The 27,087-nt window shown below is 48.4% G+C and overlaps 1 protein-coding gene across 2 annotated transcripts in view; it reads left to right on the forward strand.

The window, feature by feature from the left end:
* Positions 1–754: 754 nt before the first annotated feature.
* Positions 755–27,087, forward strand: part of FAT2 (FAT atypical cadherin 2) — a gene marked incomplete at its 5' end in the record, with an annotated part of 66,824 nt that continues 40,491 nt past the window's right edge. Inside the window, 5 exons of one of the 2 annotated variants that reach the window (XM_080399379.1) lie at positions 755–2,213; positions 14,501–17,786; positions 18,241–18,555; positions 25,415–25,476; positions 26,318–26,629. In XM_080399379.1, coding sequence (XP_080255505.1) covers positions 14,522–17,786; positions 18,241–18,555; positions 25,415–25,476; positions 26,318–26,629 — 3,954 coding nt within the window. Of the gene's footprint in view, positions 2,214–14,476; positions 17,787–18,240; positions 18,556–25,414; positions 25,477–26,317; positions 26,630–27,087 lie in introns of those variants that run through there. The other variant, XM_080399378.1, reaches the window with a different exon arrangement.

Below are 27,087 nucleotides of genomic sequence, written 5' to 3' on the forward strand. Positions count from 1 at the left end.
TTGTACTTTGGTATGTCTAAATATAATACAAGTATTGTTCTGAGCCCTGCCTCAGCCCCATTGAAATTCAGCCACCAATACTTGATTTTCTCGCCTTCCATGGCTGCAAGAGATGCAGCTGCATGAAGGAACTTTTCCTTTCATTCCTTCCAAATGCACCTCCCATTGCCATTTCTGATGGATCACCTGGCCTACTCTCAAAAGACATTGTAAAGAAGAGGAACTGATTTGCAATTTCAAGGTACTATTACTTCTACTGTCACCTTTCTATTTCTCAAAACTTCCATGCAAGTTCCCCTACTAGTCATAGGACTAAACCACCTGGGAAAATGGACAAGATGCACATGTAAATCCAACTGCATTTATGCTCTTTTATCATTCAGTTTGAACTATTCCTGAAAGGCCATGATGGACTTTAAATCAAAGTCATTTTTCAGGTGGAGTTAAGGTGCTGTGAGGAGAGCACCCAAGATGAACTTGTGTAGCACAAAAGCTAGCAAATCAGTTCCCAAGCCAGCACTGTCCCAGGGTGACCCCAGGGAGATCATACAGTCTCACCATGCCACGCAAATTTCCTCTCCAATTCTCGGTACAAACTGTTCACTAGATTTAATCTAAAATGCTGAACAATTTTGATCCCATCAAACCTACATTTTCTGGTGAATTTACCAGATTGCCCTCACTAACCTCCACTGACAACACCGAGTAGTCAAATATATCATGGGTCAATCTCTTCATATCTTTTTGGATTTGCACACGACTGGTGTCCTGTGATTTAATTCAACAGCATCTAGTCTGAGACAAGCTCCAGTCAAAGCTGTATGTGTGGCTGGAGAATTCATAACCTGCCGTCCTGGGGAATTTGCTGGTGACTAGTGAGGTGTGAGTTCACACCAAACACTCCTACTCAAACAGGGTGCTAATGGGGTCTGTGTCTCTCCATCATCTGCTCCTGTGCTCACTTCCATCATTGTCCCCGACATGGAGCCTCAAAAGGAGAAGTTAGGCACATATTCAGACTGTTTAAATTTAAAATTATCCAGTTTCCATATTTACTTGGTTATGCTTTCCTAAAACTGTACAGAAAGCTTTCTGGTAATTCCCTCTGCAAAAACACACCACAGGGGGTAAAACTTCACCTAAACCTGAACATTGATTTCCCATGTTAAGACCTACCCCTGTATCCATTCAAACCCCATTGCAATCTAAAGGGGGTATGTTAGTACTTACTGAGGGTTGGGGAGAAAAGGAGAGGAGGGGGAAGGGGACAGAGACAAAGAGAACTGAAGCAGAGACTGCCCATGCACTAGCCAATGTGACAAGGGACACCTACAGAAGGGTCCATGTTCCTTCCCCTCGGTCCAGCCCTGAACAGCACCACCCCCAGAGTCAGGATGGTCTTTCTTTGCCAAGAAAAATCCCCCCAAGCTCCAGTATGATGTTTGGTTTCCCTGTGCCTCCCTCTCTTTTCTCTGCCTCCTGCCTTTTCAGGACAAGGACCACCTTTTCATCCTCTGCCTGTACAGCACTGAGCACCCCAGGGCTTATTGGCGGCAGCTGGGGTTTCTGGGGGCCCCCCCAACACAAACAACAACAACCTTCAAAGTGCCTCTCCGCACGCAGCTGCTCCAAGGGCAGATTCAGGTTTCCCCCACCCCCTTCTCCCCATCTCTCCTTGCAACACCCACCTGGACGCTAGTTAAAAACAATCTTCGGGTTTTTTAGGTGTGTTGGGGGGATTTACCTGACATATTCTGCTCCCCCCACACACACCCCTGCAGTCGAGGTCCTGGATTTCATGGCAATACTAGTTAATCTAACAGTAAAAAGCTCTGCAATTATTTGGCTCTAAGGCTTGGGTCCTTGCCCAGTTCTGACATACACACACACACACACACAAGTTCACTTCTTCAGCAAGGGAGCAGGCGATGCCTCTCCTCTTCCTCCTCCTCCAGCCCGTCACAGAAGGGCTGGCTCTTCAGCAAGAGAGTTCCACCTCCTGCAACTTTCTCCCTCGCTGCTCTCAACCTGTGCTGCCGGACTTTCAACCAGCAAAACCCCTTCTTGCAGGAATTTCTCCAAGCCCTCTCCTCTGATTTGCAAGCACCATGGACCCCCAGCAGCCGGCGAGGTGCTGCTGCGGGAAAGGATTTTCAGCGGTGAGAGCAGAGAGGCAGTAAACTTCAGGAGAGGTCTCTCTCCTGTTGCAACAGGTAAGGCACGCTGCTCGCTGGTGTGGGAAGGTGAAATGACTCAGGGAGCAGCCTGTATGGCATGGATGGAAGAAGGCATGGAGGATGCAGAGATTATGAAACTGCTTTTGCATGTGAATAACTTTTGCTGGAAACAGCTATATCCTAAAGACAGGGCTTTGGGATGCGAAGGCAAAGCCTTTCATCTTTTCCTCCCTTCTGGCAGCTTTAGTATGGATGGTTATAGAAGGAGCCAGGGAAAGCTTCAGCTGTGTTTGCACAGAGTTTGCATCTGGTCTTAGCTGGGAAACTTTAACGTGCTGCAGCCAGTGCAAGCAGGTGGGCTCCACGTAGCAAACACGAATGCCAGGCTGCTGAGCAAGGCAGGCGGGGAGAGACTGAACAGAGAAGCACTCCAGGTGTCTGAACAGGGCAGGATTTCTGCAAGGAGTGTGCTTGTGCTGGCATAAATGGATGTGCTGCTGCGGGAACAGTGATGGCGTCTGGCTTTAGGCTCGGTTGTTGGCTGTGTACATCCTCACTAACTGGGGTGAGGCGGTACCACTCCAAGCTCTGTCTCCATTATGTTCCCCATTAAGCCACTTCCATTGTCACTTCCAATTTGGCTGCGCCTTGGGGATCCCCAAGTGTCGGCACGGTGCTGGTGTTTCGCAGCCCGGCATCGCAGTACGGCCAGGCACAAGCTCCTTGCTGACCTGGTCCTCCTCCACGACAGGCAGCAGAGCTGGGGAGCTGGAGCAAGAGCCACCGCTCCTGCTTCACACGGGAGTGCGTGTGAAAACGTGTGCGTTTGCATCAGTACAACTTTGTTCACTATCAGGTGCCTGGTGGCACAATAAGTTGAAATCCCAGAGCAAGTCCAGTCCCAGGTCAGGGTGTACAAGAATTATTTCCTGTGCATGTGTGTGGCGCTGAGAAAAAGAGGTGAAAATACAGGGAGGGCAGCCCTGGCACTTGGAGCAAACTGGGCCCTTCCAAACAGCAGTTATCAGCTAATCAGCCTCACAGGGAATTAAAGGCAGACTTTGTGGAGTGCAGCACTCCAGAGGGGCAAAGATCAACTGTCACAGGACAGGGGCTGCTTCAGACAAAACACTTCAAAAAAGCTGGTGCTTACTTGGGTTTGCTGCTGCGAAGGGCTGAGAGTTTCCAGGACGTGTGGAAAGGTGGGCTGTGCGGCGGCCAGAGCTGGGCAGGTGGCTTTGCCAGGGCAGGCAGAGCTGTGGGCGACGGGCTCCCGCTTTGCCTGAGGTGCCTGGGTCCAGGCAGGGGGGCACAGAGCCCACTGCATCCTCCGCTCCGGCATTCAGAGGGGCAAAAAGTGGGCACGGGATGCATGGGGAGCTGCCACAGCTCTCCAGGCTGTCAGCTAGAGAGACCTGGGAGGTTATCGGAGCCTCGGGACAGAAAGCAAACAGTCTGTATCAGCTCCTGAGGAAGGCTGGGCTGTCTCGGTATTCGGGGAGGCAAGATCACTGAGCTTGGTATCGTGCACCTTTATCATCTCCTAACGCACAGCGCACCTCACCTTATCGGGAACAGTTCAGGGACATCCGCCTGTCTGATAAGTCACTGGGGTTCCCGAGGGACTGAGCAGGCAAGAGGTTTCTAACCCAGGCAGGGGCTTCAGTCTCTCTGCTCCTCCGCACCTGATTGTTGGGCTCTAACATGCCCCATAACATGGCAATAGCAAACCCAACCACCCTACCCACAGACGGGAGAGAGCAGCAGGATCTGCTCCTCTCCTGAGTCTTGCCCTCAGCTACAGCTTGCACCGTGAATGCATTTCAAATCCTAATGCTCTCAGAAACCCGTGCGTCTCCCAGCCCTCCAAACAAACAAGCATCATTCATGTACGAAGGGAGAGTTCAAAGGAAGCGTAACACCTGGAATCAAACATCTGTTAGAAGCTAATGCATTTTGCATCCTACGCTCCTGCCAACTGCTCCAAGGCAAGTCCTAAAGGATCATTCCAGCTACCTCCGTGCTGCAGAAATGGCATTCCCTGCTCTGTACACCTCACTTTGTTTTTCGCCACGTGTGGAGTATGCGAGTGCAGCTGCACATTGAGTAGTAGTGGGCTTTCCTCTGTATCATGCCCAAGCATAAGAGGATTTAATACCCTCAGCCTTTTTTTTTTTTTTTCTTCTCCTTTTTAAACTGGGTTGGCAACACTGATGCTCCATTGTCTATTAGCAAGCTGATTTGCTGAGCAAGCAATTTTTCCTCTCAACCACACTTTTTTCCTTGGCAATGGGGCAGGTACTGGTTTATTAGCAAAGAAACTTTCTTTCCTAATTCTTGGAAGAAGGAGCTCCAGGGAGGGGCAGGCTGCAAGGGCTGTTAGGAAGGTTTGTAGTTCAGAAATGAACAAACAGCAGGTCTCAAGCAAACCAAAGGAAGTTAGGTGTGTGTTTTTTCTTTTTTTTTTTTCCACACAGAGAGCACAATTAAATTCTGGAAGACATTGCCACAGGATATTGCAAAGGCCAAAAGTGTGCTTGGCTTCAAACAAGGTTTCGATCCATTTGGGATGGATAGCTCCGGTAGAGATTATTAAATGCAAAAGCCCAAGAACAACCATGTACTTGCACCAAAGCTGGAAAGTAAGATAAAGAGCAAGTTACATGTGCCTTGTTTCTTACGCTCCTCCACTAAGCAATCAAAACTGGCCATGTTGGGAGAGAGATTCCAGAGACATGGCCAAGTGCGACTATTGTAATGTTCTTATGTTCTGGGACTATTTTGGACTGACCAGGTTGTACCTTGGATAGGTGCTGTGACTCAGGCAGCCTGGGATACACTGGTTATGCCATTAATAGATACTCCATATGGCTCAGGTTGACAGGGACATTGCGTGCCCAGCCTGGTGTCTGGTTGTCACAGGTGCCACACACAGCATCCTCACACAGCTGCCTGCTGCGCAGAGGTGTTGGTATGGCAAGAGCTTTCAGAGATGCATTTCACCAGACAGCCTGGGGTCAGAGGCAGCTGGGGGTGTAACGAGCTGACAAGGACATGCTGTGGCAATAAGACCAGCCTGGGCAAACATGACTGTCTCTGGGGTTAATCTTTTCTCCAGTGAAATTCTGAGCTCCCCAGGCCAGGGGCTGGCTTTGCATCAGCTTCTATGGATACTGCAGAGGAGGCGGGCTGCTGTAGGCAGGTTTCCTGAGGGCAGGTGGGTCTGGGAGCAGAAGGTTTTCTATCAGTTTGCGGGTATCTCTTTGCATACAATGAATGTCTGCTGCAGGGAATTTCTGTGGCACAGCTACTGGCATCCTGACCAGCCATCCTTTTACAAGGGAGGATCGTGCCCTGATCATCTCATTCATTCTGTCTTCTGTGTCCTTCCGGTGCCTTGGAACACAGGAGAGGGATTGGGAGGGAGCTGCAAAAGGCAGACAGATGGCAACAGAGTGAAAGAGGCTGCAGGCAGAGCGGAAAGCTGCTCTGTGTGCTCACCTTCAGGCACCAGAAGGGAGAGACCAGCAGGGTGCTGGGCCAGGGAATGAGAAGATCTTCATATCAGTGCCCGGACAGGTCTGCAGGTGAATGAGAATTACCTGACAGGAGAGCAAAAGGTGAGGGAGGAGGCACAGTGGCCAGGGCTGTGCTGCAGGGCAGAGAGAAGTAGAGCAGTACACATCCTGCTGAGTGCCAGAGCTCCTCACCTGCATCCAGAGGGGCACGTGGTCCCTCACTCAGCTCTTCATGCCAAGATGCTCTTGGACTCCTTCCCAACCAATTTTACTGATCATAGAATAGCATGTATGTTCCCCACAGGGAATCACAGAAAGGGCATCAAAGGACTACCAACACTCAGGTGATGTAACCAGTGTCCTTCTTGCAAACATCGAGCTAAGGTGCCAATAAGGACTTGCAGGGTCAAACAGAGCAGGGTTGGAGCCCCTTCAAACACTGGGCAGAGCTACTCCTCTCTCCAGGTTGCAGTGGGAGCTGAGCCCAGTCTAGATCCACAGCGCTGGCGGGTCAGATAGGAGTTGTGTGCTGGGATCCCAGAGAAGATCTTACAGGCTTTGCAGCACCTAAATAAACAGCTGTTTTGCGAGCAGCAGAATTCATGAAGCTTGGTTGCCTGGGGCGCACTCTCTTGCGTGGATTCTCTGATGTCTAATAATCAGGTTGGGCTCACATTAGAGCCTTTTCTTCCAGCTGGGAGTCCTAATTTGGACTTCTCTCCTCTCTCCTGATGCTTTTCACAAGCTTGTGCAAACCTAACTCCTTTCAAGTCTTTACTCATCTGGTTAAATTTGGGTGAAAATGGCCAGTAGATCCAAAAGGTACAGAGGGGTATTGAAAATGTGGTTCCACACACCGGCTTCCCTCAGCAGTCTCCAGACAGGGGAATGATTATCAGTGCAAGATAATTTGCATCCCAAGCATGAGGAAGATGTGAAGGTTCAGTATGAGTTCTGGCAGGAGAAAGCAATCAAGAAAGAACCCAGGATCTTTTGTGCACTCTCACAGCCTGTGCTGATGGTCACGGCATGCCTGCTGAGCCAGCTAGTCACAGTGACCAAGGTACGTGGCCCTGGCACTAACAGCCTCCATGGAAGCTGAATAGCAGAGAGAGAGGCTCATGGTCCCAGTAGCCCCAGAGCTGGGGCACGCTCATGTGAGTACCTGGCATGCTGCAGCTGGTTCTTTTGACCAAACTGTTTGGGCTGCTGCACCACAGCTCCCAGCTCCTGGGCCCCTCGCACCCTGCCTGGTGAGCAGCTCCCACTGAGCCCCCTTCCCACTGGCACTGCCCATCTCCAGCCCCTAGGCAGGGCTGTTTCTTTTCACAGGCAACAGGTTCCCCACTCCCACCAGAGCCACCAGTGGGATCTACTGTTTCCTCCCCATCTCCTGGTTGCCATCCTTGGCCAAAGAGACACTCACCACCCTCCAGCACCTCCCTGGTTATCTCTGCAATGGCAGCTTCTGGACCATAGGCAGGATTTATCCCCTTGCTGCTGATAACTGGGGAAGGCAAGAAGTGATCAGTGAGGAGGGAAAAGTAGCTGATCTTTTCAGGGAAGACCAGAGGAAAAGGATTAGGAGCAACATATAAGGATGCTTCCCCCTGCCCTTGGCACAAGCAGGTCAACCTCCCTGATGTCTTTCTCTGGGACAGCAGCCAAGCAGTTGGCACTGCAAGGTTCCCTCACCCCTAGACCTCCTCCAACAACCCCAACCCCCCCCCCCCCCCGAGGGCTCCACAGCTCTGGAGCTGCGTGACTAACTCTTGCTCTAGAACGATGTTGCAATGCCAAGACAGATAAAGATCACTGACCCTCATAACTCTACGAGGAGTTCAAGCCTGTTCAAGTTCCCTTGTGCCTAACAGACAAGCTCCTGGAGGCTTACAACGACAGAGAAACCTCAGCTATGTGACATATCTAAGCCAGGCTGAGGTGTTGGCAGCAGTACAAAACCAGGCTCTCGCTGGGTTCCTCACAGAACATTGGACAGAAATTCACATTGCAGGTGGAAAGGTGACAAGAGAAAACCTTCAGCTTCACGTACAAGGTGATTGATGCTTTGCTCATGGACAGAGGATGGCTTGGAGGCAAAGACACGTACTGCCCGCTTGCTCCAGTAGTGGAGCAAACCAGGGCAGCAGGTAAAGCAGCAAGGCACAGCCAAAGCCATGAGGATGAGGCAATGGGCAAGAGGTCCTAGAGGAAAGGAGATGAGCAGCTGGCTGGAGGAGACCACAGTAAGAAGTCATGTTAGAGCCAGTCTGGATCTGAGCGTCCAATTTCTGATCAACTAGCACAGTGACAAAGATGGCAAAAGCACTCAACTGTGTGGGAGAAGTAGCTGCACATCCACATAACTCAACACTTCCCAGCCGCCCTTCCCATGTGGATGACCATCCCTCTCTTTCCTCTCCTGCTCAACTAATCCCCATCTCACACATCTGCCTTCACCACTGCAGGGACAGTGTCCCACCACACTCCTGCTGTCAGCCCTGAACAGTGGTCCTAGCAGGACCCCTCGCAGGTCCGCTGGCTGCAGCAGGCTAGACCCAGGGAAGGCAGCGCTGTCTCAGAATTAAGCATTTTTTTTACCAACCCCTGCAACAATGCAGCCTGACTAGAGAAAAAGGGTGTCCCAGCACCATGCCAGGCCTACCAGCCTGGGGCCTAGATTGCCCCACGCAAGTCAATGACTCACAGGCTTCCCCCAGACCCCTTCAAGAGAGTCTTCTGTTCCTCCAACACCCCTCAGAGGCTGCCTGTTCAAGCTCCCCTGTGTTAAAGTGCCTGCTGGCTCAACTGGCAGATGATGGGAGGCTCATCTCTGTGGCGCTCATAGAACTGCATCCATTCTGCTCAGGGACACAGGTGTGACCCCCTGCCACGCAGAGCAAGAGTCACTGCTTCGCTCACCAGCATGACGCTCATCAGTCCCGTGGTTTTCCATGGCTCTGCAGCAGAGCAGCCCGTGGTACAGCCCACCCCATCAGCACACAGCCACTTTACCACCAGGAACGGAGCTGAACCATGGAATTGTTACAGTGCAGCATCCAGGCACTGCCCACAGGCCACCTGCCATGTGACAGGAGCAGCATTTCACAGGTCACTCCAAGCAAAGGCAGAACTCGGTTGTAAAAGTCACACACACCAGGTTTTAAATGATCAGCTGCCTTGCTCCAGGCTGTCTAGCAATCTGGAAACGATTTCCAAAGGTCTATCCAAGCCATTTGGAGACTGGAAAGTTGAGATGGGGAAGGAACAGCCCAACTGCACCCTGGTGGAATCTGCAAGTCCAGCAAAAAGCTGTACCCACACTAACACAGCCCCCAAGCAGGCTGGTGCAAAACACAGCTCTGCAAACATTAGCCCTAAGAAAACCATCTACAGGCACTGGAAAACCCCAAGATACATTATTGAAGGAAACACCAGGGGCTCTTTTCATTAGTTTTCTGGCTTTGTGTAGTAGCTCCAGGATGTATTTCTTCTGCTTCACTACAACACCAAGCAGAGACTGCACAACCAAATGCCAAAGCAGGATCTCCAAGGACAGCACCAGCCAGGATTCAGCATCCCATTCAGAGGAGCTCCGACGAGATCATGGGAACAGCTCTGTGCCATGGCTTGGGAAGGGACGGGATTGTTTGTTTTCTTGGACTCTGAGAAACAGTTCAAAAAACACCCATCTCCCCACTGAATTTAAACCCCCCAAGCCCAGCTTCGTAAATGACCAGCAGGGAACTCACCAAAACTGAGCGAGGCGCTGAATGGAAAAGGACCCAATTCCTACCAGCATTGCTGTGACAGAGGAGAGAGCAACCATTAATCGAGCAGCCCAGCCCCTGCACAGGCTGCACACGGGTTATCTCACAGACACGGCTCAACACCTGTACAAGAAGTATACTTTTTCTTCAGTGACTTTCCAACATTACCACCCCAGGGACTGCTTTTTGGTTGATCCCATTTGGCAGGTGGCTGCCAGGATACTGCCCCAGCTGTAGCTAAAGCCCTTCTGCTTGGCTGCCAGCCAAGCCAGGAGAAGACCCAATGCCTATTTGCTTTCCCAAAGCCTCGTACCCACCATCTTACGCGATTTACTTCCTTTGCTCTCCATCTCTGTTCCCCAATGACCATAGAAATTCAGACCCACCATTAAACTGCCCCATCATTGCGTATGCAAACAACCAAGCACATCTCCCTTCTGACCCCCAAGCTCCTAGGGCTGTAGCCTTCAACAAAGACATTGATGTGATTAGGGACAGTTTTGATCGGTACCTATCCTGTGTGGGGAGGCTGTTTCTTGTGGAGAAGAGAAAGAAAAAGAAAAAATAAAAAGGAAAATGAGTGGAAAGGGGAGGCAGAGGGAAGAGAGCAAAAGAGAAAGGAAGTAAGAAAGAGTTTGGGATGAATGCTGGCAAAAGAAGGGAAGCATTGTCCTTATTCTCCCATGAAAATGATGGTTTTTCTCTAATCTCCTGATCTCAAAACTTTGGGCCAAGCTCCCCCCCAGCTACCAAAGGGAATGCTGCTCTTAGTGCACTCAGCACTTGCTTTGTTTTGTGTTTTGGGTTTTTATTGCTTTCAAATGCTCCTCTTGAGGGGAACGGAAAGGTGGGGCTGGGGCCACACCTGCTTCCTGGCAGGCTGCAGCACTTTTCTGCTATATGGCAAACAAACACAGCAGCCCGCACATCGCAGGAGACCCCTGGGAAGACCCCCACAGAGGACACCACCACCACCCCCCAGGCCATGCCCCAGCCGCTTGCCTCAGCCAGCCGGAGTAGCCATGCCCTGCACCGATTCCCCCAAAACACCCACATCCACGGCCTCCCCACGCACACACTTTGAACCTCAGTGCCGTGTTTGTTCCTTCATTTCAAACCAACAGATTTGGGCATGCCTTTGACAGAGGATCACAATTTGGATGTTAAATTTAGACGCGCGCTTAGACTCTGATTAGAGATACACTGAGTGTTTACTCGCTCTTTGGGGAGTTTGCATCTACAGAGCTAAGGGCAAAGCCCCTCCAGGCTCTCTGATCCTCGCCTGGTGATTAGAAGAGGAGGCTGAATCACCACATAATAATGCCCTGGTATTTCCCTCAGTCGGGAGCGTGCCTTACCTTCTTCACTCCATCCCACTGATGGGCTTTCTCCAATGCATCTGTCTCCCCATGTGCAACCAGCTCCAGGAGGGCATCCGTGCCCAGGGGAAGCAGACAGCTTTCAGGAGCAGAAATAACTGATCCCATGAGATGAGGGACAAGAGGCAGGTGAGGGTGTTTAAGTGTTCAATGTTTGCAGCTGATCTGGCAGCCCTGCAGTGGGCAAGGCTGTTGTCACAGGTGCCGTGGATCATGTGCTAATTACTGGCAGCACAAAGACATGGGGTAGCACAGCTCAAAAAACCAGGAAAAATGTTACTTTTCATCTACAGGACGTATCTGTTGCAAGTGCAGTTGATTTCACCCAGTTTCAACATGGAGGTCCTTGAATTCCATTGCAAGGGTCTTTGAACTTGGCAGTGCTGGCTCTCCTTAGCAGCCACCAATATCTGGCGTCTGAAGGGATAGTAAATTGATTTTATGCACAGCTTTCCCACCCCCAGTACAAGTCATAGAAATCCACCTCATTTCTGCTCGTCCGTTACTGTCACCATCCAGGGGTGGTTCTTGCTGGGCTTCTCCTGGAGCTGAGCCAAGGCAGTAATTATCCAGATTTGCCCTCTATTCAAAGCACTGTGCCCCATTCTTCTGCTGAGCTTCACCACAGCCTTTGGAAATGCCCCACTCCCACTTCTGGATGGTTTTGCACTGTGAATGTGATGTAAATGACCCCAGAAGCAGGAGACAGAGGCAGGGGCTGCACAGTTACCTCCTGGGAGATCTATCACTATTCAAATTACATTAAAACCATGCTGGAGAAAGAGAAACGAGAAGTCCAGTGCACCATTGTTTCCCAGTGCAACCTGCTAAAGAAGAAACTCCAGGCTACAAGTAGTAGGTGGTGGTTTCCAGTCCCAAGGTGGGAAGTTGCAAGCTTTTCTGAGAGCCCCAGGACACCCAGCTGGAATAGGCCAACTCTTGAAGAACATCAGTATCACCAATCCTCTCTGTCTTATTCTTTTACCAAAGGATAAAATAAGAGAGGACAAACATGGCCTTGTGTGGAACAATCAGTGATAGGATTTTGCAGCAATATTGGCATAGAAATTGTCCAAGCAGATGCACGTGCAGTATTAAAGGTGATGCAACAGCACATCTCAGAGCACAGGCAGTTGCTGTCAGGGGACATGACAGGCACTCTGTGCTAATGTTGGGGCTTTGGGCATGGGTGCTGCCATAAAGAGAAACTATTAGACTTCAAAAGCTGATAGTGATGCCTCCTAGAAAAATCTCACTAAGTTCTAGCTGTGCCTTTCAGATCATCTCCAGAGGAAATGAAGCTTCTGCCTCATTCCCCATGTGTGTCTCCATCCCTCATAATAACTGCTGAAGCCATTGATTGCTTTCAGCCCAGCTTGTAATTGAGAGCAACAATCTCAGAAATATGAGGTCATGACAGGTTTTGCAAAATAATTAGCTGGACAGAGGAGTAAAACCCTGCTAATGCCCCCACAGAGATAAAAAAACAGCAATATAGGTGAAGCCCTTCTTAGACGTCAGGAAATCTACAGGCAAGACTGAGGTTAAGTACATTCCAGGAGAGATTCAGAAGAAAGTTTGCATCTTGTTAAATGCCAGAAAACCCACTCCTTGCTCAAGGTTATCCTCCCATATTGAATAGCTGGTGCCCAAGAAGGCATGTGCTCTAGCTCCAGCTTTTCTTGTGGTTGTGGAGTTCATAACGTCTCTGCCTTGTGGGTTCTCTGATGTCTTATAAGAGATGAGTTCACATTGCCATTTCAGTACAATTCAATTAAAAAGTCAATTAGCCCAGATACAAAGTGATCGCTTTCATTAATTCTGCTGTTCATGGAACAGCATTGGGTTTTGTTGCTGTTTTATTCTGCTGTCTTGTTCTACTCTGAATTGTATGTGACTTTTCCTGCTCCACAGTCCTAGCAGACACACGCGCACGCAGCGTGCATACACCTTCTTTCCAGGATCAGCAGTTGAAAATGTTGGAAGGGAGCAGCTCTAGGCAAGTCCCTACATGCTGCAAAACTCTTAAGTGCTGTTAAGTAACAAGCCAAGCTTTTAAGAACATGGTTTTCCACTTCTCAGAAGGAAACGCATACCTGTCTGGATCACCTAGTCCTGTCCTCCAAGATTTTCTTTCATTTGCTGTGCATTTGGGACTGTGTTGTATTTCCTAGAAGTCAAATGATGTCTTAAAAAAATGAGTCTGAATTTTGTCAAATCCAAATTGTGTTGACTTCTCTACAAATTCTGGTAGTTTCACTTCAGCTTCAGACCATTTGTTTCAAAAAGGAATGGCCACAGCAGGGAGGCTGCTGGATGGTTGGCATCTATTTATGAAGGAAAAAAGGCTTTCAAGGAAGTACGAAATTTACAGCTTTGTATTTATCAGTAGTTAGGTATCTGAGTGAGAGAGCATGACACATATTGTTAGACTCTGATAATTTGTTCCTAACATTCGACTTGACTTATAAATTGAACTGGTTCTGGCTTTTAAAGAGATGAGTCTTGAAAAAGTGTCTGGAAAAACAAGTCTTCCCTGTTTAAATTAGGAAGGTGCCAAATGACTGGCAGGTACTTGATATATAATTTAAATATAAAAGAGGAAGAAACAGTTCTAGATAAAGATCTCCTGGGATATCTAGGGGAAATATATGCACCTATATTTAGCTTATCCCTGGTTTCAACCCCTAAATGCACACACAGCAGCATGCACTTCGCTTTTGAAAAGAACAAGCCTTGATCCTTTAACAAGCTCCACAAAGCTTGCTAATATAGTTCCATCCTCGTTAATCACGTATTTGCTCCCAAGTTCCTTCTTTGATACACCTTGCTCACAGAGATAAATCACAGAGCCACAGATGTTCAGGAGTTGTTAGAGAAGGAAGTTGATGGCGGGTGGTCATGGACGGCAGATCCTCTGCAGGAATCCTGACCCTGGGGCTTTGCCGTGAGAGAGGAGGAACCAGAGAGATTCCTCAGCAGCTGAGGGTGACATGGTCAAAGTGTCTTGCTAGAAATCTGCTCTTTCAAGCAATGGAGAGGAAGCACCCAGGGTCAGACCCACAAATCAGAAGAACTTTGCAGTAACTGAGCTACAAATTGACTAGGACCTAAGTTGTTGGGCATCTCTGCTGGGGAAGGAAAACAGATTGCTGTAGCAGAGGGAAAGGAAAGAGAAGACAAGCCATGGGGAGAGAGATCAAATCACGGTTTGTATATTGGTTTTTGAAAACACTTTGCAAGAACTTGTGTGGAGAGAGAAGCTGGGATGGAAAGGGGAGGATGGAGAAACAGAAGTGAGATTTGGATTGGGCGTGGAGAGTTAAAAAATGCTGTTTGACCAGGGAGAAGTCAGAATGAAGGAAGGGAAAGATCGCCGGCAGAATAGGAATTCAGCCTGATCTTGCATGGCTCTTCGCATTTTTGCCCTCTACTATGGCAAAAACAGAAGGAAAATGAATGGATCTGAACGAGCATGGGAATGTGGGAGAACAGGTGTCTCACTGGGACAGAGGGAAGAAGAGCTGAGCCAACAACTGCATCACCAAGGGCCAGGGTAGAGAGAGCAAGGAGGTGGGGCTGAGCCCATGGGGACTTTGTCTCTAACACAGTGGTCTTGATAAAAATTACCAATGTTCTTCCTTTGGCACCTGCAGGACCCAAGGAGACACCACACCATGGAAGTCACTATCAGGAGGCACTTCCTGAGTTTTGCTGTTTTCCTGATGCACTGTGTGGTCCGCAAGGCGAGCTGTGAGAAAGGCAACACTTCCCCTCTGCACTTCACCCACTTCTTCTACAATGCCACCATCTACGAGAATTCAGCCCCCAAGACCTACGTGGAGAGCTACGTCAAAATGGGTATTTACAAGACAGACCCTGAGTGGGACATCAGATACAGAATAGTTTCTGGAGACAACACCGGTCTCTTTAAAACAGAGGAGCACGTGATTGGGGATTTCTGCTTCCTGAGAATAAGAACCAGGAGCAGCAACACAGCTCTTTTAAACCGGGAGGTCAAAGACAGTTATATGTTAATAATCAAGGCCACAGAGAGCACCTTTGCCTATGAAGCCTGGGCCAAAGTCTTGATCCACATTCTGGACAGAAATGACTTGAAACCTCTCTTTTCACCCCCCTCCTACAAAGTGTCCATCAGAGAAGACACTCCTCTGAAAACAGTTGTCAGCATCCTCAGCGCCACTGACGCTGATGCTGGCCAGAACGCCGAGTTCTATTATGCCCTCAACACCAAGTCCGACCTATTCACCGTCCACCCCACCACAGGAGCTGTTATGACCACACGCAGGCTGAACAGCACCCATCGAGGCAGGCACCACCTGCAGGTGTTGGCTGTGGACAGAATGAGAAAGATCACAGAGGGAAATGGCTTTGGGAACTTGGCTAGTCTCATGATCCAAGTGGAGCCATCTGCCAGGAAACCTCCCTGTATCTCCTCGGTGAAGGTGACGCCACCTGACTCAGCCGAAGACTTTCTCTATGCAACTCTGTCTGTAGAAAGTGGTGACTCAGAAACAGGGATAGACTCAGTTGACTTTGTGGATGGAGATCCAGGAAGACATTTCAAAGCCATCAAATCCTACTTTGGGAGCACTGAGTTCCTGATTGTGTCAACCAAAGAGATCAACTGGCTACTTTACCCATTTGGTTTCAACCTCAGTCTGCAAGCCAAGGACAAGAGCAAGCCACCACTGTTCTCTCCTATTAGAGTTATCCATATACCTCCCTCCAAGTATGTCTCTGCCCGGTTTGAGCAAGAAGTGTACCGGGTCCAGCTCAGTGAATTTTCCCCAGCTGGAAGCCAGGTTGTTATGGTGAAGATCACACCAGTCTTCCCAAATCTGAAATATATTTTGAGACCTACTCCTGACAGCACAAGCTTTAAAATCAATCCTCACACTGGACTGATAACTACAGTCAAAGCAATGGACTTCCATGAGCAGTCTCATTTTGAACTTGAAGTTACAACCGTAAATGGTCACACATCCACAACTGTTGTCATTGACATCACTGACTGCAATAATCATGCTCCGACTTTTAGTCAGTCTTCATACCGTGGGGCCTTTGATGAAAATGTTCCTCCTGGTACCAGTGTCTTAACAGTAAGGGCTACAGATGAAGATGAAGGAGACAATGGCTTTGTCACCTACTCCATAGCCAACCAGAAACCAGTTCCCTTTGTCATTGACCCCTATTCTGGCATCATTTCCACCTCCAAGTCAATGGACTATGAGTTGATGCAGAGATGGTATCATCTGCGAGTGTGGGCATCAGATTGGGGCTCACCTTTCCGCCATGAAACAGAGGTGTACGTCTCCCTCATGCTGAGCAATGTCAATGACAATGCTCCTGTGTTTGAGAAGGCAAGCTGCAGTGGCACCATCCCACGGGATTTTCCTGTTGGGAACCCTGTGGCCACAGTCTCTGCAATTGACAGTGATGAGCTGCAGCACATCAAATATGAAATCAAGTCTGGCAATGAGTTACAACATTTTGAACTGAATCCCATCTCTGGAGTAATATCCCTTAGAATATCTCTGCGAGACCTTCCTTCTGAACAGCCTCTTTTCTACTCTTTGAAAATAACTGCAACAGATGGGGAGAACTACGCTTTGCCAACATCTGTAAATATCACTGTGGTCAGCCAAGGTGTCCCCATCAAAATGCAGTGTGAAGAAACAGGAGTCTTGAAACAACTGACAGAAACCATCATACACTCCATTGAGTCTCAGTCTCAAGGCCACGGGCAGGATGATGAAACATCTCTGAACTTGCATCTTATAAACCATAACGCTCCAAAGTTTGATGACGGCTTTCCACGATCTATTGATATCATAGAGACTGTTCCCATCAACTCAACTATTGCTGACCTTTCAGCTATTGATCCCGATACTGGTTTTAATGGAAAATTGGTCTATGTGATCTCAGATGGAAATGATGACAGTTGCTTTACCATCGACCTGGAACTAGGTCTCCTTCAAGTCCTTTCTCCTCTAGATCATGAACGAACCAGCTTCTACATTCTTAACATTACTGTGTACGACCTTGGCACACCACAAAAATCATCTTGGAAACTCTTGGCTGTGAATGTGTTGGATACCAATGATAACACTCCTAAATTCCCACAAGGTGCCTACTGGGTGGCAATACCAGAACATGTAGCAACAGGGACAACAATAGCTCAACTGAAAGCAGAAGATGCTGATACAGATGACAACGGGAGAGTAAAATATTCTCTCCTAACCCCCACTGATAAGTTTGCCATTAACAGTGTCACTGGAGAAGTGACAGTTACAGGTGCCCTGGATAGAGAATTGTGGCCTTGCTATGTGCTAAAAATAGAAGCTAGGGACCAGCCCAAAACCGGCTACCAGCTGTTCTCTGTTACAGATCTCATTGTGACTCTGGAAGATGTAAATGACAACACTCCGCAATGCCTCCCAGCCCTCAACAGTGTGAAGGTGCCAGAGGACCTGCCTGTGGGAACCATTCTCCTGTTTCTGGAGGCTTTTGACCCAGATGCTGGCTCTGGGGGTGAGGTGAGGTACAACCTCATTAATGATGAGGAGATGATGTTTCATGTGGATAAGCTGACCGGAGCACTCCGGTTGGAGAAGGAGCTGGACTATGAGAAGAAGGACTCTTACAATCTAACTGTGCAGGTCAGTGACGGTGGGAAGCCCTTCTCTCGCTCTTCCCTCTGTCACCTGGAAGTGAGCATCGTTGATGTCAATGAGAACTTGCACCCACCACGCTTTGCCTCCTTTGTCTTCAAAGGCTGGGTGCAGGAGAACAGTCCTGAGGGCACATCAGTGATGATGGTCACAGCAAAAGACATTGATAAGGGGAAAGACGGCGAGGTTCAATATTTCCTCCGAGAGGGCACTGGCCTGTCTGTCTTCCTCATTGAAAAGGACACAGGTAATGGCAGCTTAGTTTAATGGTGTACCTTAAAGGCTTAAACTACATGCTGTGTTTGGCCTGACTCTTTGACCCAATAGAACATTTCTGTATTCTCTCTCTTTACACAGTTCCATGCATTCAGACCTTGCTTGCTTGTGCAGGGATGTACAATGTGCATCCCTGCATTTGGGGAGGAGCAAGCAGGGTTTGTCTCCTTAAAATAATGACAAATCAATATCTGTCCTCCCCCAAAATACCAAGGTCTTCTCTTTCACTTGTGTGCCAAATTACCCTCAGCACAAGCAAGCCCTCACCTTCCACACAATCTCACAGCCATACAAGGTTGGTGCAAGAACTTCTGTCTGCAGCAAAGGCCAGGAAGCAGACTAGAGACACAGACTGGTCTGGCACTAAGGCCAAAGTGGTCTGAGTTCCTTAAATCCCTCACAAGCACTTTCTGTCATTCTTCTAGGCACCATCCGGACTACAGGACCACTCGACCGAGAAGGAACGTCTCACTACTGGCTGACAGTGCTGGCCCTTGACCTGGGAACAATTCCTCTGTCTTCTGTGACTGAAATTTATATTGAAGTCACCGATACCAATGACAACCCACCTCAGATGTCCAGACCTGTCTTCTATGCCTCTGTGATGGAGAATTCCCCACCGAACACATCTGTCCTTCAGCTTGATGCCTTAGATCCAGACTCTAGCTCAGAGGGAAAACTGACTTTTCATATCCTAACTGGAAATCCTCAAGGACTCTTCACCATCAACCTCATTACAGGTAAGACTGACCTAACTCAGCATCTGTTTTTGAGGTTTCCAAGTGCCCAGAGGATGTTGCATATTCAATATAAACAGCCCACACAGCTGCTTTTGTCACACCTTCCTTCTGCAGCAAAAGTCTCAGTCTCCAAATACACCATGTGGGGAGGCTAGGGATGGAAACCCTCAACCTGAGGGCTGCTATTTGCATCCAGATGGCTCTTAGAATGACACAAATGTGCTACTTGCAAAGCCCTAAACAGAGCCAAGCAGTCACTTTTAATCTTCCCCCTTATAAACAACTGCCCTACTGCACAGCCTGAGCCAGGAAACACCCTGCTGGAGGTGACGATCTGCTCCTGAGACAGACCAAGGCAGGACTAATAAAAACGAATCCCACTGCGTTTAAAGGCTCCACCCATTCTCTGGCACTATTAGTGTTCTAAGTGTAGTAAGCCTCTTCTGCCATCTTCCTAGACTGTATCTTTCATCTCAGGATTAATTACCAGATCTTTCAGAGCCATCAAAAACCCGCTGATGTTTTGTGTAAACAGCTTCCTCAAACTATCCCAGCAGAGCTGACATTGGGCCAGTCTGGCAAGGCAGGCTGTGCCGAGCCCGAGCCCTTCACGCCACCAGCTCCTGGGAGAAGAGGGAAGGGAGGGCACAGAGCCCGAGTATGGGAGAGGATTAATTGCACGACTTTGATCTCCTGCAGATGATAAAAGCAGTTCACCTACTGCAGCAGGATAGAAGCCTGCTCTCAGATGAGAAAGGAGCTGGATGTATTGGAAAAGGCTGATGTAGCTCCCAATTACATGTTACCTGTGGTGTAATGGTCTCTGGCAGTCTTCTGCAGCTGGCTAGGAGCGGGGATGATTAGAAAGAAATTGTTAGGCTGAAACACTGAAATCCTTCTGGTTGCAAGAGATTCATAGGGTGTCTCTGTGTGGCACCATATAGGCACACCTGCAGATGTCAGCTAGCTGTGACCACTGCTACACCCAGCTGTTTAGCCAGGTCAGGGCACTGCTCTGCATCCAGCTTTCCCACATAGTCCAAACTGTGCACAACTCAGACCCACAGACAGCTCACGCAAATGCAGGGCTCCACGGAGAGATGCCTTCAGAGGCCCCGTTTTACAAGACCACTGCCTTTTCCATGGGATGTGGACCAGAAACAGCTGTCAGGACACCAGCCTAGGCCCCGTCATCTGCTTGCACCCATGCACCCTGCAGGAAACTCAGCCTTTTCTGTGCTGCAGGCAGCAGGCAAAACTTCGACCCTAGTGGGAGTGCAGCCCTACAAAGCCAAGCTGCAAGGCTGTCGTCTCTTACGGTAAAATAAGCAACACTGGCAAAATCTGAACGTTTGCTGATGAGACACCCCACCTCTAAGCGAACCCTTTAATCCCATCTTGGACAAAAAAAGCTCTCTCGGGTATGAGTCATCTCCTATCCATCTCTCTCTACAGTCAGGTAATTTGCATGTGAAGAGTGATAAGTTTGTCAGTCCTGTAAGAAACTCATGAGCTGATCTTATCTCTTGGACAGTTGCTGGAGGTCTCTTTAAACCCTGAGCTTGGAGGTTGTTTAAGGACCTGCTTCCAAGCCTGATGAGGATTCACTTATCCGTTGTTTTGCTTGCATGTTACCCAAAAGAACAAATAATTGCCTGCAAACATTGGCATAAACTGAGCAGTTTATATCTTCATCTTACAGTATCTAAAGAGAAATCATTGTGCTACTACTGCCAGAAAGAATATCACAGCTTGTCTAAATTTCGGGGCTGTAGGCAGCTTATTGGAAACCCTGTGATATTTTCATTCTGCAGACAAGGGCATGCTAGTTGCTCCATTAAGTAGAATTAAAATATAATCTTTGGTCTCAGCCTGGTAGTGCAGCATTGGAAGATGAACTGCTGGTCTTTCAGTTCCTGGTTATTCACATCAGTGCAGGGTTGTATTAGGAAAAAAAAAGCATTATCTCAGTGCAGTGCAAATAAAATGACTTACATTTGAACATGAGAAAAAACACTCCAAGTATCTGAGCACTATAGTGCTATTAGGCCACTGATGTTTATTCTGGATTTTTAGTTAGGACATGTCCTTTTTTTTTTTTTTCAAATGCAATAAATGCATCTCTTCTTTCACTATGTAGAGGAAATGATCACAAAAAGACCCAGAAAATTTCAGTTCTTGAAATGCCAGAGATCTATATGATCCGGATATTGCTAATATTCTTTTTGTGGTCAATCCCAAATCCTATGACATCAAAAGAGATTGAGTAGGCAGAGCTGCTTAGCTGTAATGAGGCTGAATCTCTGTCACATCATTCAGTGATAAACACTGAAGTTTCAAGAGGAAGGCACAGGGGCTGCTGCTCTTTGCCACATGGTTTAAGCAAAGGACGGGATCACCTGCATGTGTCCAGAGTTCCTCCAGCACCTGCACCAGAAGGGAGGCTCCTATGTGCAGAGAAGACTCTGATCAAGACTTCTCCTCTTCTCCTATGCCACACTGTCATAAAAGGACAAATAAGTCACACTGGCACTGAAATAAGCCAGAGCACGAGAGGACCAGAGATCAGTCTGAGTCTCTCCTAGGCAGGGCACTCCTGGCAGGAGCCCCTTGGCAGAGGGACTGGAGGAGGAAGCTTGTTCTCATCCCATGCGCTAATAGGAACTAAGGTCCTGATTTACAACAGGCACATCTACACCCTTGACTTGTCCTCCTGAGGTCTTCCAGGGAGACAGGAACAGCTGTGATAACTGTCCCCCAGCAGGGCTCGGCTCCTCCAGCTCCCCTGAACTACCACAGAAGGGCTCTAAGCATCTTCCAGCTCTCAGTTCCCTAAAAAGGGTGGAGAAAAAGAGGGAAAATAAATGAAAGGCTAATGAGAAGAGGGAATAAAACTGTGCAGTGAGATGAAAGGTTTCTGCCATCGGCAATGGAATCTCTCCAGCCCTGGCAGCTGGTGCAGAGCAGTGTTTGTGGGAGACAGAGAGATAGATACATGGAGAGATGGGCAGATAGTAGTGTTTGGGGTGTTCTTTTACTGAAAAGTTTTCAGCTTGTTTTGTGCGGGGTTTGCAGTGCCTGATGTACAGGGGGTTCCAGTCCAGACAGGACCATGAAGAACTGAGAGGCTGTGGTAGGAAGAGTCAGGACGAAGCCATTCATCCTGCTGAAAGGCTATTTGGAGAATCCTTTTACCTTGGTCCATTCATCTCCAGCTCTTGTCTAGTGCTTGTTCTTCTGGTGTTTCTCCTGCTGTGTCAGTGTCCACAGGCTTCCCCAGGATGGCTGTTGTTCCCTGCATTTCTCTGCATGGAAGGCCATCCAGACACAGCCTGCTCATGGCACCTGAGGGGTGGCTGCACCGCTGCTCCCCGAGCCAGCATGCTGCAGGCTCCAGCTGAGCGTGGAGTAGTGCAAAGCGGGGTCAGGACAACAGGGGAGGAGGGAGGAGGAGAAGAACAGAGAAGAGAAGGTGAAATGGAATCAACAGTGAGGCACCAGAAAGAGGATTTCAGGAGAAAAACCTCTTCCCTTCTCAGGCTCTTGTGAAAGCCCCAGTGCCTGCAAACCTGATTCTGGCTATTTTAACTATCTTAGATTTTCCTCCCTGCAGCGAGGGCAGGGGGCCAGCAACCTCCACCCCAGCCCTGCTCTTGCCAGCAGAAGTTATTATTATTTTTTGCTCCCTGACAACAATGCACTGTTAATTTTGCTGCTCCTGTTCCAACACGACCAGCTTTCCTCTCTCCCCTTTCCAGGCAGCAAGCGGGAGAATTGCAGACAACCCTTTCCCATTGCTGTGTGTAGATAGGCTGCCAGAGCAGAGTCTGTGCCTGCCTGTATGCAAGCAGCACAAGGGATTGTTTCTGGACCTTCAGGTGAATGAAGAGCTTGGCTAATTGGCCAGTTGCAATTAGGACCTTTGACAGTTTTGTTCAGTCTCTGTAGGACTCAGCAGAAACGTTCAGGACCGCACACAAGAACACAGATAAAAGACACCCACTCAATCGCAAGTCCCATGGGATGGGCTGACTGGTGTTTTCCAGCAAGGTTGGGACTGTACTGATAACTCACACACGTGCACATGCACACGCAAAACACTCTCATTAAAAACTAAACGTGCACTTCACAGGCCCTTGTAGGGGGCAGCAGAAAGAACTGAGGAACTATTTCCCCAGGCCACAAAAGCTGACAGCAGTTCCCCTTTAATAACAGTTTCCACTTCCATTTCAGCCCTCTGGCTTCACAGGGTGTATAACCAAGTAGCAACAAATAAAAATACCCATTAACTCCAGCTGGCTTCTCTCGAGCACCACGTCCGATCCCCATCTCCCTGTCTCAGGGTGCTCAGTCACCGTGTGAACACTGCTGGCAGTTCATGCATCCTGGCAGCCACACAGCACCAAGGCTCCGTACGGGAATTAGAGTGATGAACTGTTAACCACAAGAGCTTTCTGATCTCAAGGCAGAGTGGTAACTGCCTCTGGAGAGGGGAACTGGGAGCCACGACTGGGGACAGAGTAAGGGACAGAGGGAGTTTGCCTGGGGTCAGGAGGAGAGGCCAACCCTTCGACTTGTGGCACAAAGGATATGAAGCTAAACCCAAAAATGCCATCTGGTAAGGCTCCCAGCTGCGGTACGGTACGGGTCTGTGATTAGAGTCGAGTCAGCTCTTAGTCCCCAGGAGATCTGAGCATCTTCGATGGTACAGACCTTCAAGACAGTCATTAAGTTCCAGTTCATCTGCCTTCACTGCAGTCCTTCTTCTCCAGCTCTAGAAAGCTCAGCTATGATCCTGTTTTCTTTCATTTTTATCATTAGGTCATGAAAGAATTTCAGGGTGTGACCAGGCAAATCCAACTAATCACTTCAGAGTGGTTTAAGTTACTTTCCATCAGCTAGCATGCAGTGACCAAGTGCAAACAAGGTATTAGTCTGTTGCAACTGAATTTTGCAATCCAATAGACTAGAAATATCCCTGGTGTGCAGACCAGTATCGGGTGGCTGTGCTGTCAGTATCTAGCTCTGTGTCCTATGGGCTTGTTAAGCCAAAATTATGAATCATCCTCTGAGGCAGCTAGAGTTTTAGGCTTTGCTCCCCTGTCCTAGCCAACCTATTGGCAGCATGGACAGGAGCATCAGAGGTCTAAGCGAACCACTGCTGCAATTCCTCCTTTAAATCCCCATTAAGAAAGCATTTCCATGCACATCAAGAGTTTTGCTGCTATTGGAGCCCTACAGTCTCCCACAAGCCTGGGAGAGGGTCAAAAGCTCCTCAGCCAGTGTGCTCTCATGCCACTGCTGAGTCCTTTTCACCTGCCGAGAAATCAAAAGGAAGACGAGAGAAAAGAAAAAAAAATCCATTACATACATGCAAATGGTCTTTCAAATCACCTTGTCATAACACATTAAGGAGTGTTGATTCATGATTGTAAAGGCATCAAATAAATGTTTAGTGCAGCGGCTGGTGCCAAATATGAATAATACTTGCTCCAGAGAGCAAGTGGGAACGGTTAACAATAGCCTGGTTCCAAGCAGCTGCTCCTTACTCCCTCCTTCAGCTGCCCGGTGTTTCCTGCAGCCATTTGAAATTTTCTCCTGCCTATCATGCTCAGGCAGCGATACAGCAAAGTATGATACATCTGAAAACAATACTATTAATTAAAACTTTCTGGCTTTGGACCAGAAATGAGAGTGGAAATGTGTTCATGCAACTCTAATTTACAAGTCTTTCAGGATGAACAAGTACACGTGCCCACACCACTGCAAATGCACACTGCCTCCCATGCAAAGCATTTCCCAGAGTAGCATGAGTCTGTATCTTTGCTTGCAATGATCAGGAAAACTCACCCTGCCTTTCATTTGTGCAAGGGAGCAGGACTTCCCTTCACAAGGAATAAATACCATGATAACAGCGACTGCTACTAGCAAGAGATGTGGAGAACAGACAAAAACACTCACAGGGGTCAGATTTGATGACTGACAGAAAATCTTGCAATATATACACAATTTCTGTAATCTGTAAAGCATTTGTGAAATGGTCTAGAGCTACTTTTCCCCAAAGGTCAGAGTCAAAGCACTTGAGAAGGACTATTATCAAGCCAGATGTGGAAACAGAAGCCTCAGCTCCACCCTTGCCACTCTTGCATTTACTCAGCTTAGTCATTGATGGGCCAAAAAGAGGCAATTCTGATGATTTTGTTTAATTTCTGGTTTATTACAGCCACAATTCCTCCCTCCTGTGTCCAACCTATTCCCTGTGGTTAAACTTATCTGTATTTTTTAGAAATCACTCAAATCTTGTAATTGTTAGAGGATTCATCCTGTCTCTCAGCAAGGCTTAAATAATATACCAACATTATTATCAACTGGGTACCTTATATTTAGCCCGAATGCATTTGTTCTGGCAGTAGAAGAGAGGGTATTTCCCAAGACAGAGAACAAACTTTTGTCAAACACTGTAAATTGTGAAAAGCAAGGTTCAGCACAGGGAAAAAAGCATCGAGACTTTTTAAGAGGCCAAATTTGTGCCAGCGCATGCAGAATGTTTCTTACTTAGAGACATAAGAGAAGTTTTGCTTTCATGGCCCTCCAGCCTTGATAACCTTCATCTGGTAGGTGTCCCCCCTCCTCTGTGGTGCCAGTAGCCAGAGGAGCGAGAGCAGCATCTCTGCACAGGGATTTATACTGCCAGGGGACCGCTTGCCCTCTGCAGGTATATGTCTTTGTCCTCCCATCACAAAGGGCACCTGAAGCAGTGCAGGGGGGTGGGGGGCTGATGCGGGACACGTGGGGATTTGATCAGCCCTGGCTTTCCTCGGACGCTGTCTTGGAGCTCAAGGGGTTTCTTTCTTGGCAGGACTGATTTCTACAACTTTACGGCAGCTGGATCGAGAATACAAGGCTGAACATATCCTAGAGGTGGGTAATGATGGTTGTAATTAGCATTATTTACCTACAAGTGTATTAAGTCCTCAAAGAGCTTTCCTTGCAAGTTGGAGCACAGAGAAAGAATCTCATCCCATCAGCTCCCAGCTGCTGGGAAACTTAATTAAATGGTGTGTGTTGCCCTAAGAAACAGCTGCAGCAGCACTGCAGGGTTTATTATTTCCTTACTGAAGACTGGAGCAAAAGTCCTGTTCTGGAAGCTGTGGGAATGCAGGAAGAGGGCTGCAATTGTCCTCTAGCAGGATGGACAAGAAGTTATGGGGAAAAGAGCAAGCCAGAGAAATCCACCATCATTTATCTCATCGTATCAGATATTGCTTGTAGCTTTGTGTTACTGGCCCCCACCCTTAGCTGCTCTGAGCTATGTGTATTCACAGTAGAGGGATCTTCAGGTGTTTAAGCCCATCAGGGTGATCGAGGATAATACATTTCCCTCTGTAATGCAACATGCTGGGAGCGTGCACAGGCACAGCAAAGTGAGGGTGGGTGATAACCTGCCAAGCCATGTCAATACAAACGTTTTCAGTTGTGTGAGCCCTAATGACCAGCCTGACCCACTGCCTGGAGCAACTGCAAGCAGGAGTCCTGCAGACGCATCTCCCTGTGCATGCACAAGCCTTACACCATGCCAGCTACAGCCACTAGATTTTACCCTGCAGAGAGGAGCGATACCTCTAAAAACACCTCCGAGATAGAAATGCAGATCCACACAAAACCCCTAGTTTAGTCATTGCCCATCAGGATGAAGGCTGGCTGCTTATGCCGTGAGTCACGACAAAGAGTTCTGTCACCTACTCCCTTTGCTTTCTGGCAGGTGGCTGTTTCTGACAATGGAGAGCCAGCCCTGAAGTCCACCAGCAGAGTCGTGATACAAGTCCTGGATGCCAACGACAGTCCTCCCAGTTTCCCCCACAAACTCTTCATGGTGCAGCTCCCCGAGCGAGATGCCTCGGAGATGCCACTGCCTGTCTACAGGCTGATTGCTTCAGACCGTGACCAGGGCCAGAACAGCCAGATCACCTACACCATCGAGGAGGAGGAGGAAGGGATATTCACCATCAACCCCACAACTGGCATGGTGTTCTCTAGGAAAGCTTTTCCTGCCTCTGAATACAACATACTCACGGTGAGAGTAGAGGGAAACAGAGAGCGCCAATGGGAAGAGATGGGTCGAGAGGGAAAGAGAGGAAAGGCTGCAGCAAAAGAAAACTTAAAAGAAGAAAAGAGATGGAGAAAATGCAGCAGTGAGAGGACAGCCTGAATGAGGCAGGCTTGGGTTACAGGGAAAGAAACTGGGAAGGAATGATGGGAAATGCAGAAAGTAATAAGCTATTAAAAATGGAGGATAAATCTAAAATTAACTGTCCGAGCCACTCTCAGAGATGAATACAGTGACGCATGATCCCATATGGATGTGGACCCGAACCTGAATGGTCTTTGGGTTTCAGCGGTGCCTCTAAGTGGCAGTCTGGTCAGGCCATGGGGCTCGGCTATAGATTTAAAGCTCTTCCACACTCTGTGGGTCCTTGCAACAAGGCTTGCAGTCCAGGTCTCTGGTTGTGGATCGAGCTTGGCAGATTTGCT

This window comes from Falco punctatus (assembly GCF_963210335.1).
Source record: "Falco punctatus genome assembly, chromosome: 8".
Lineage (NCBI taxonomy): Eukaryota > Metazoa > Chordata > Aves > Falconiformes > Falconidae > Falco > Falco punctatus.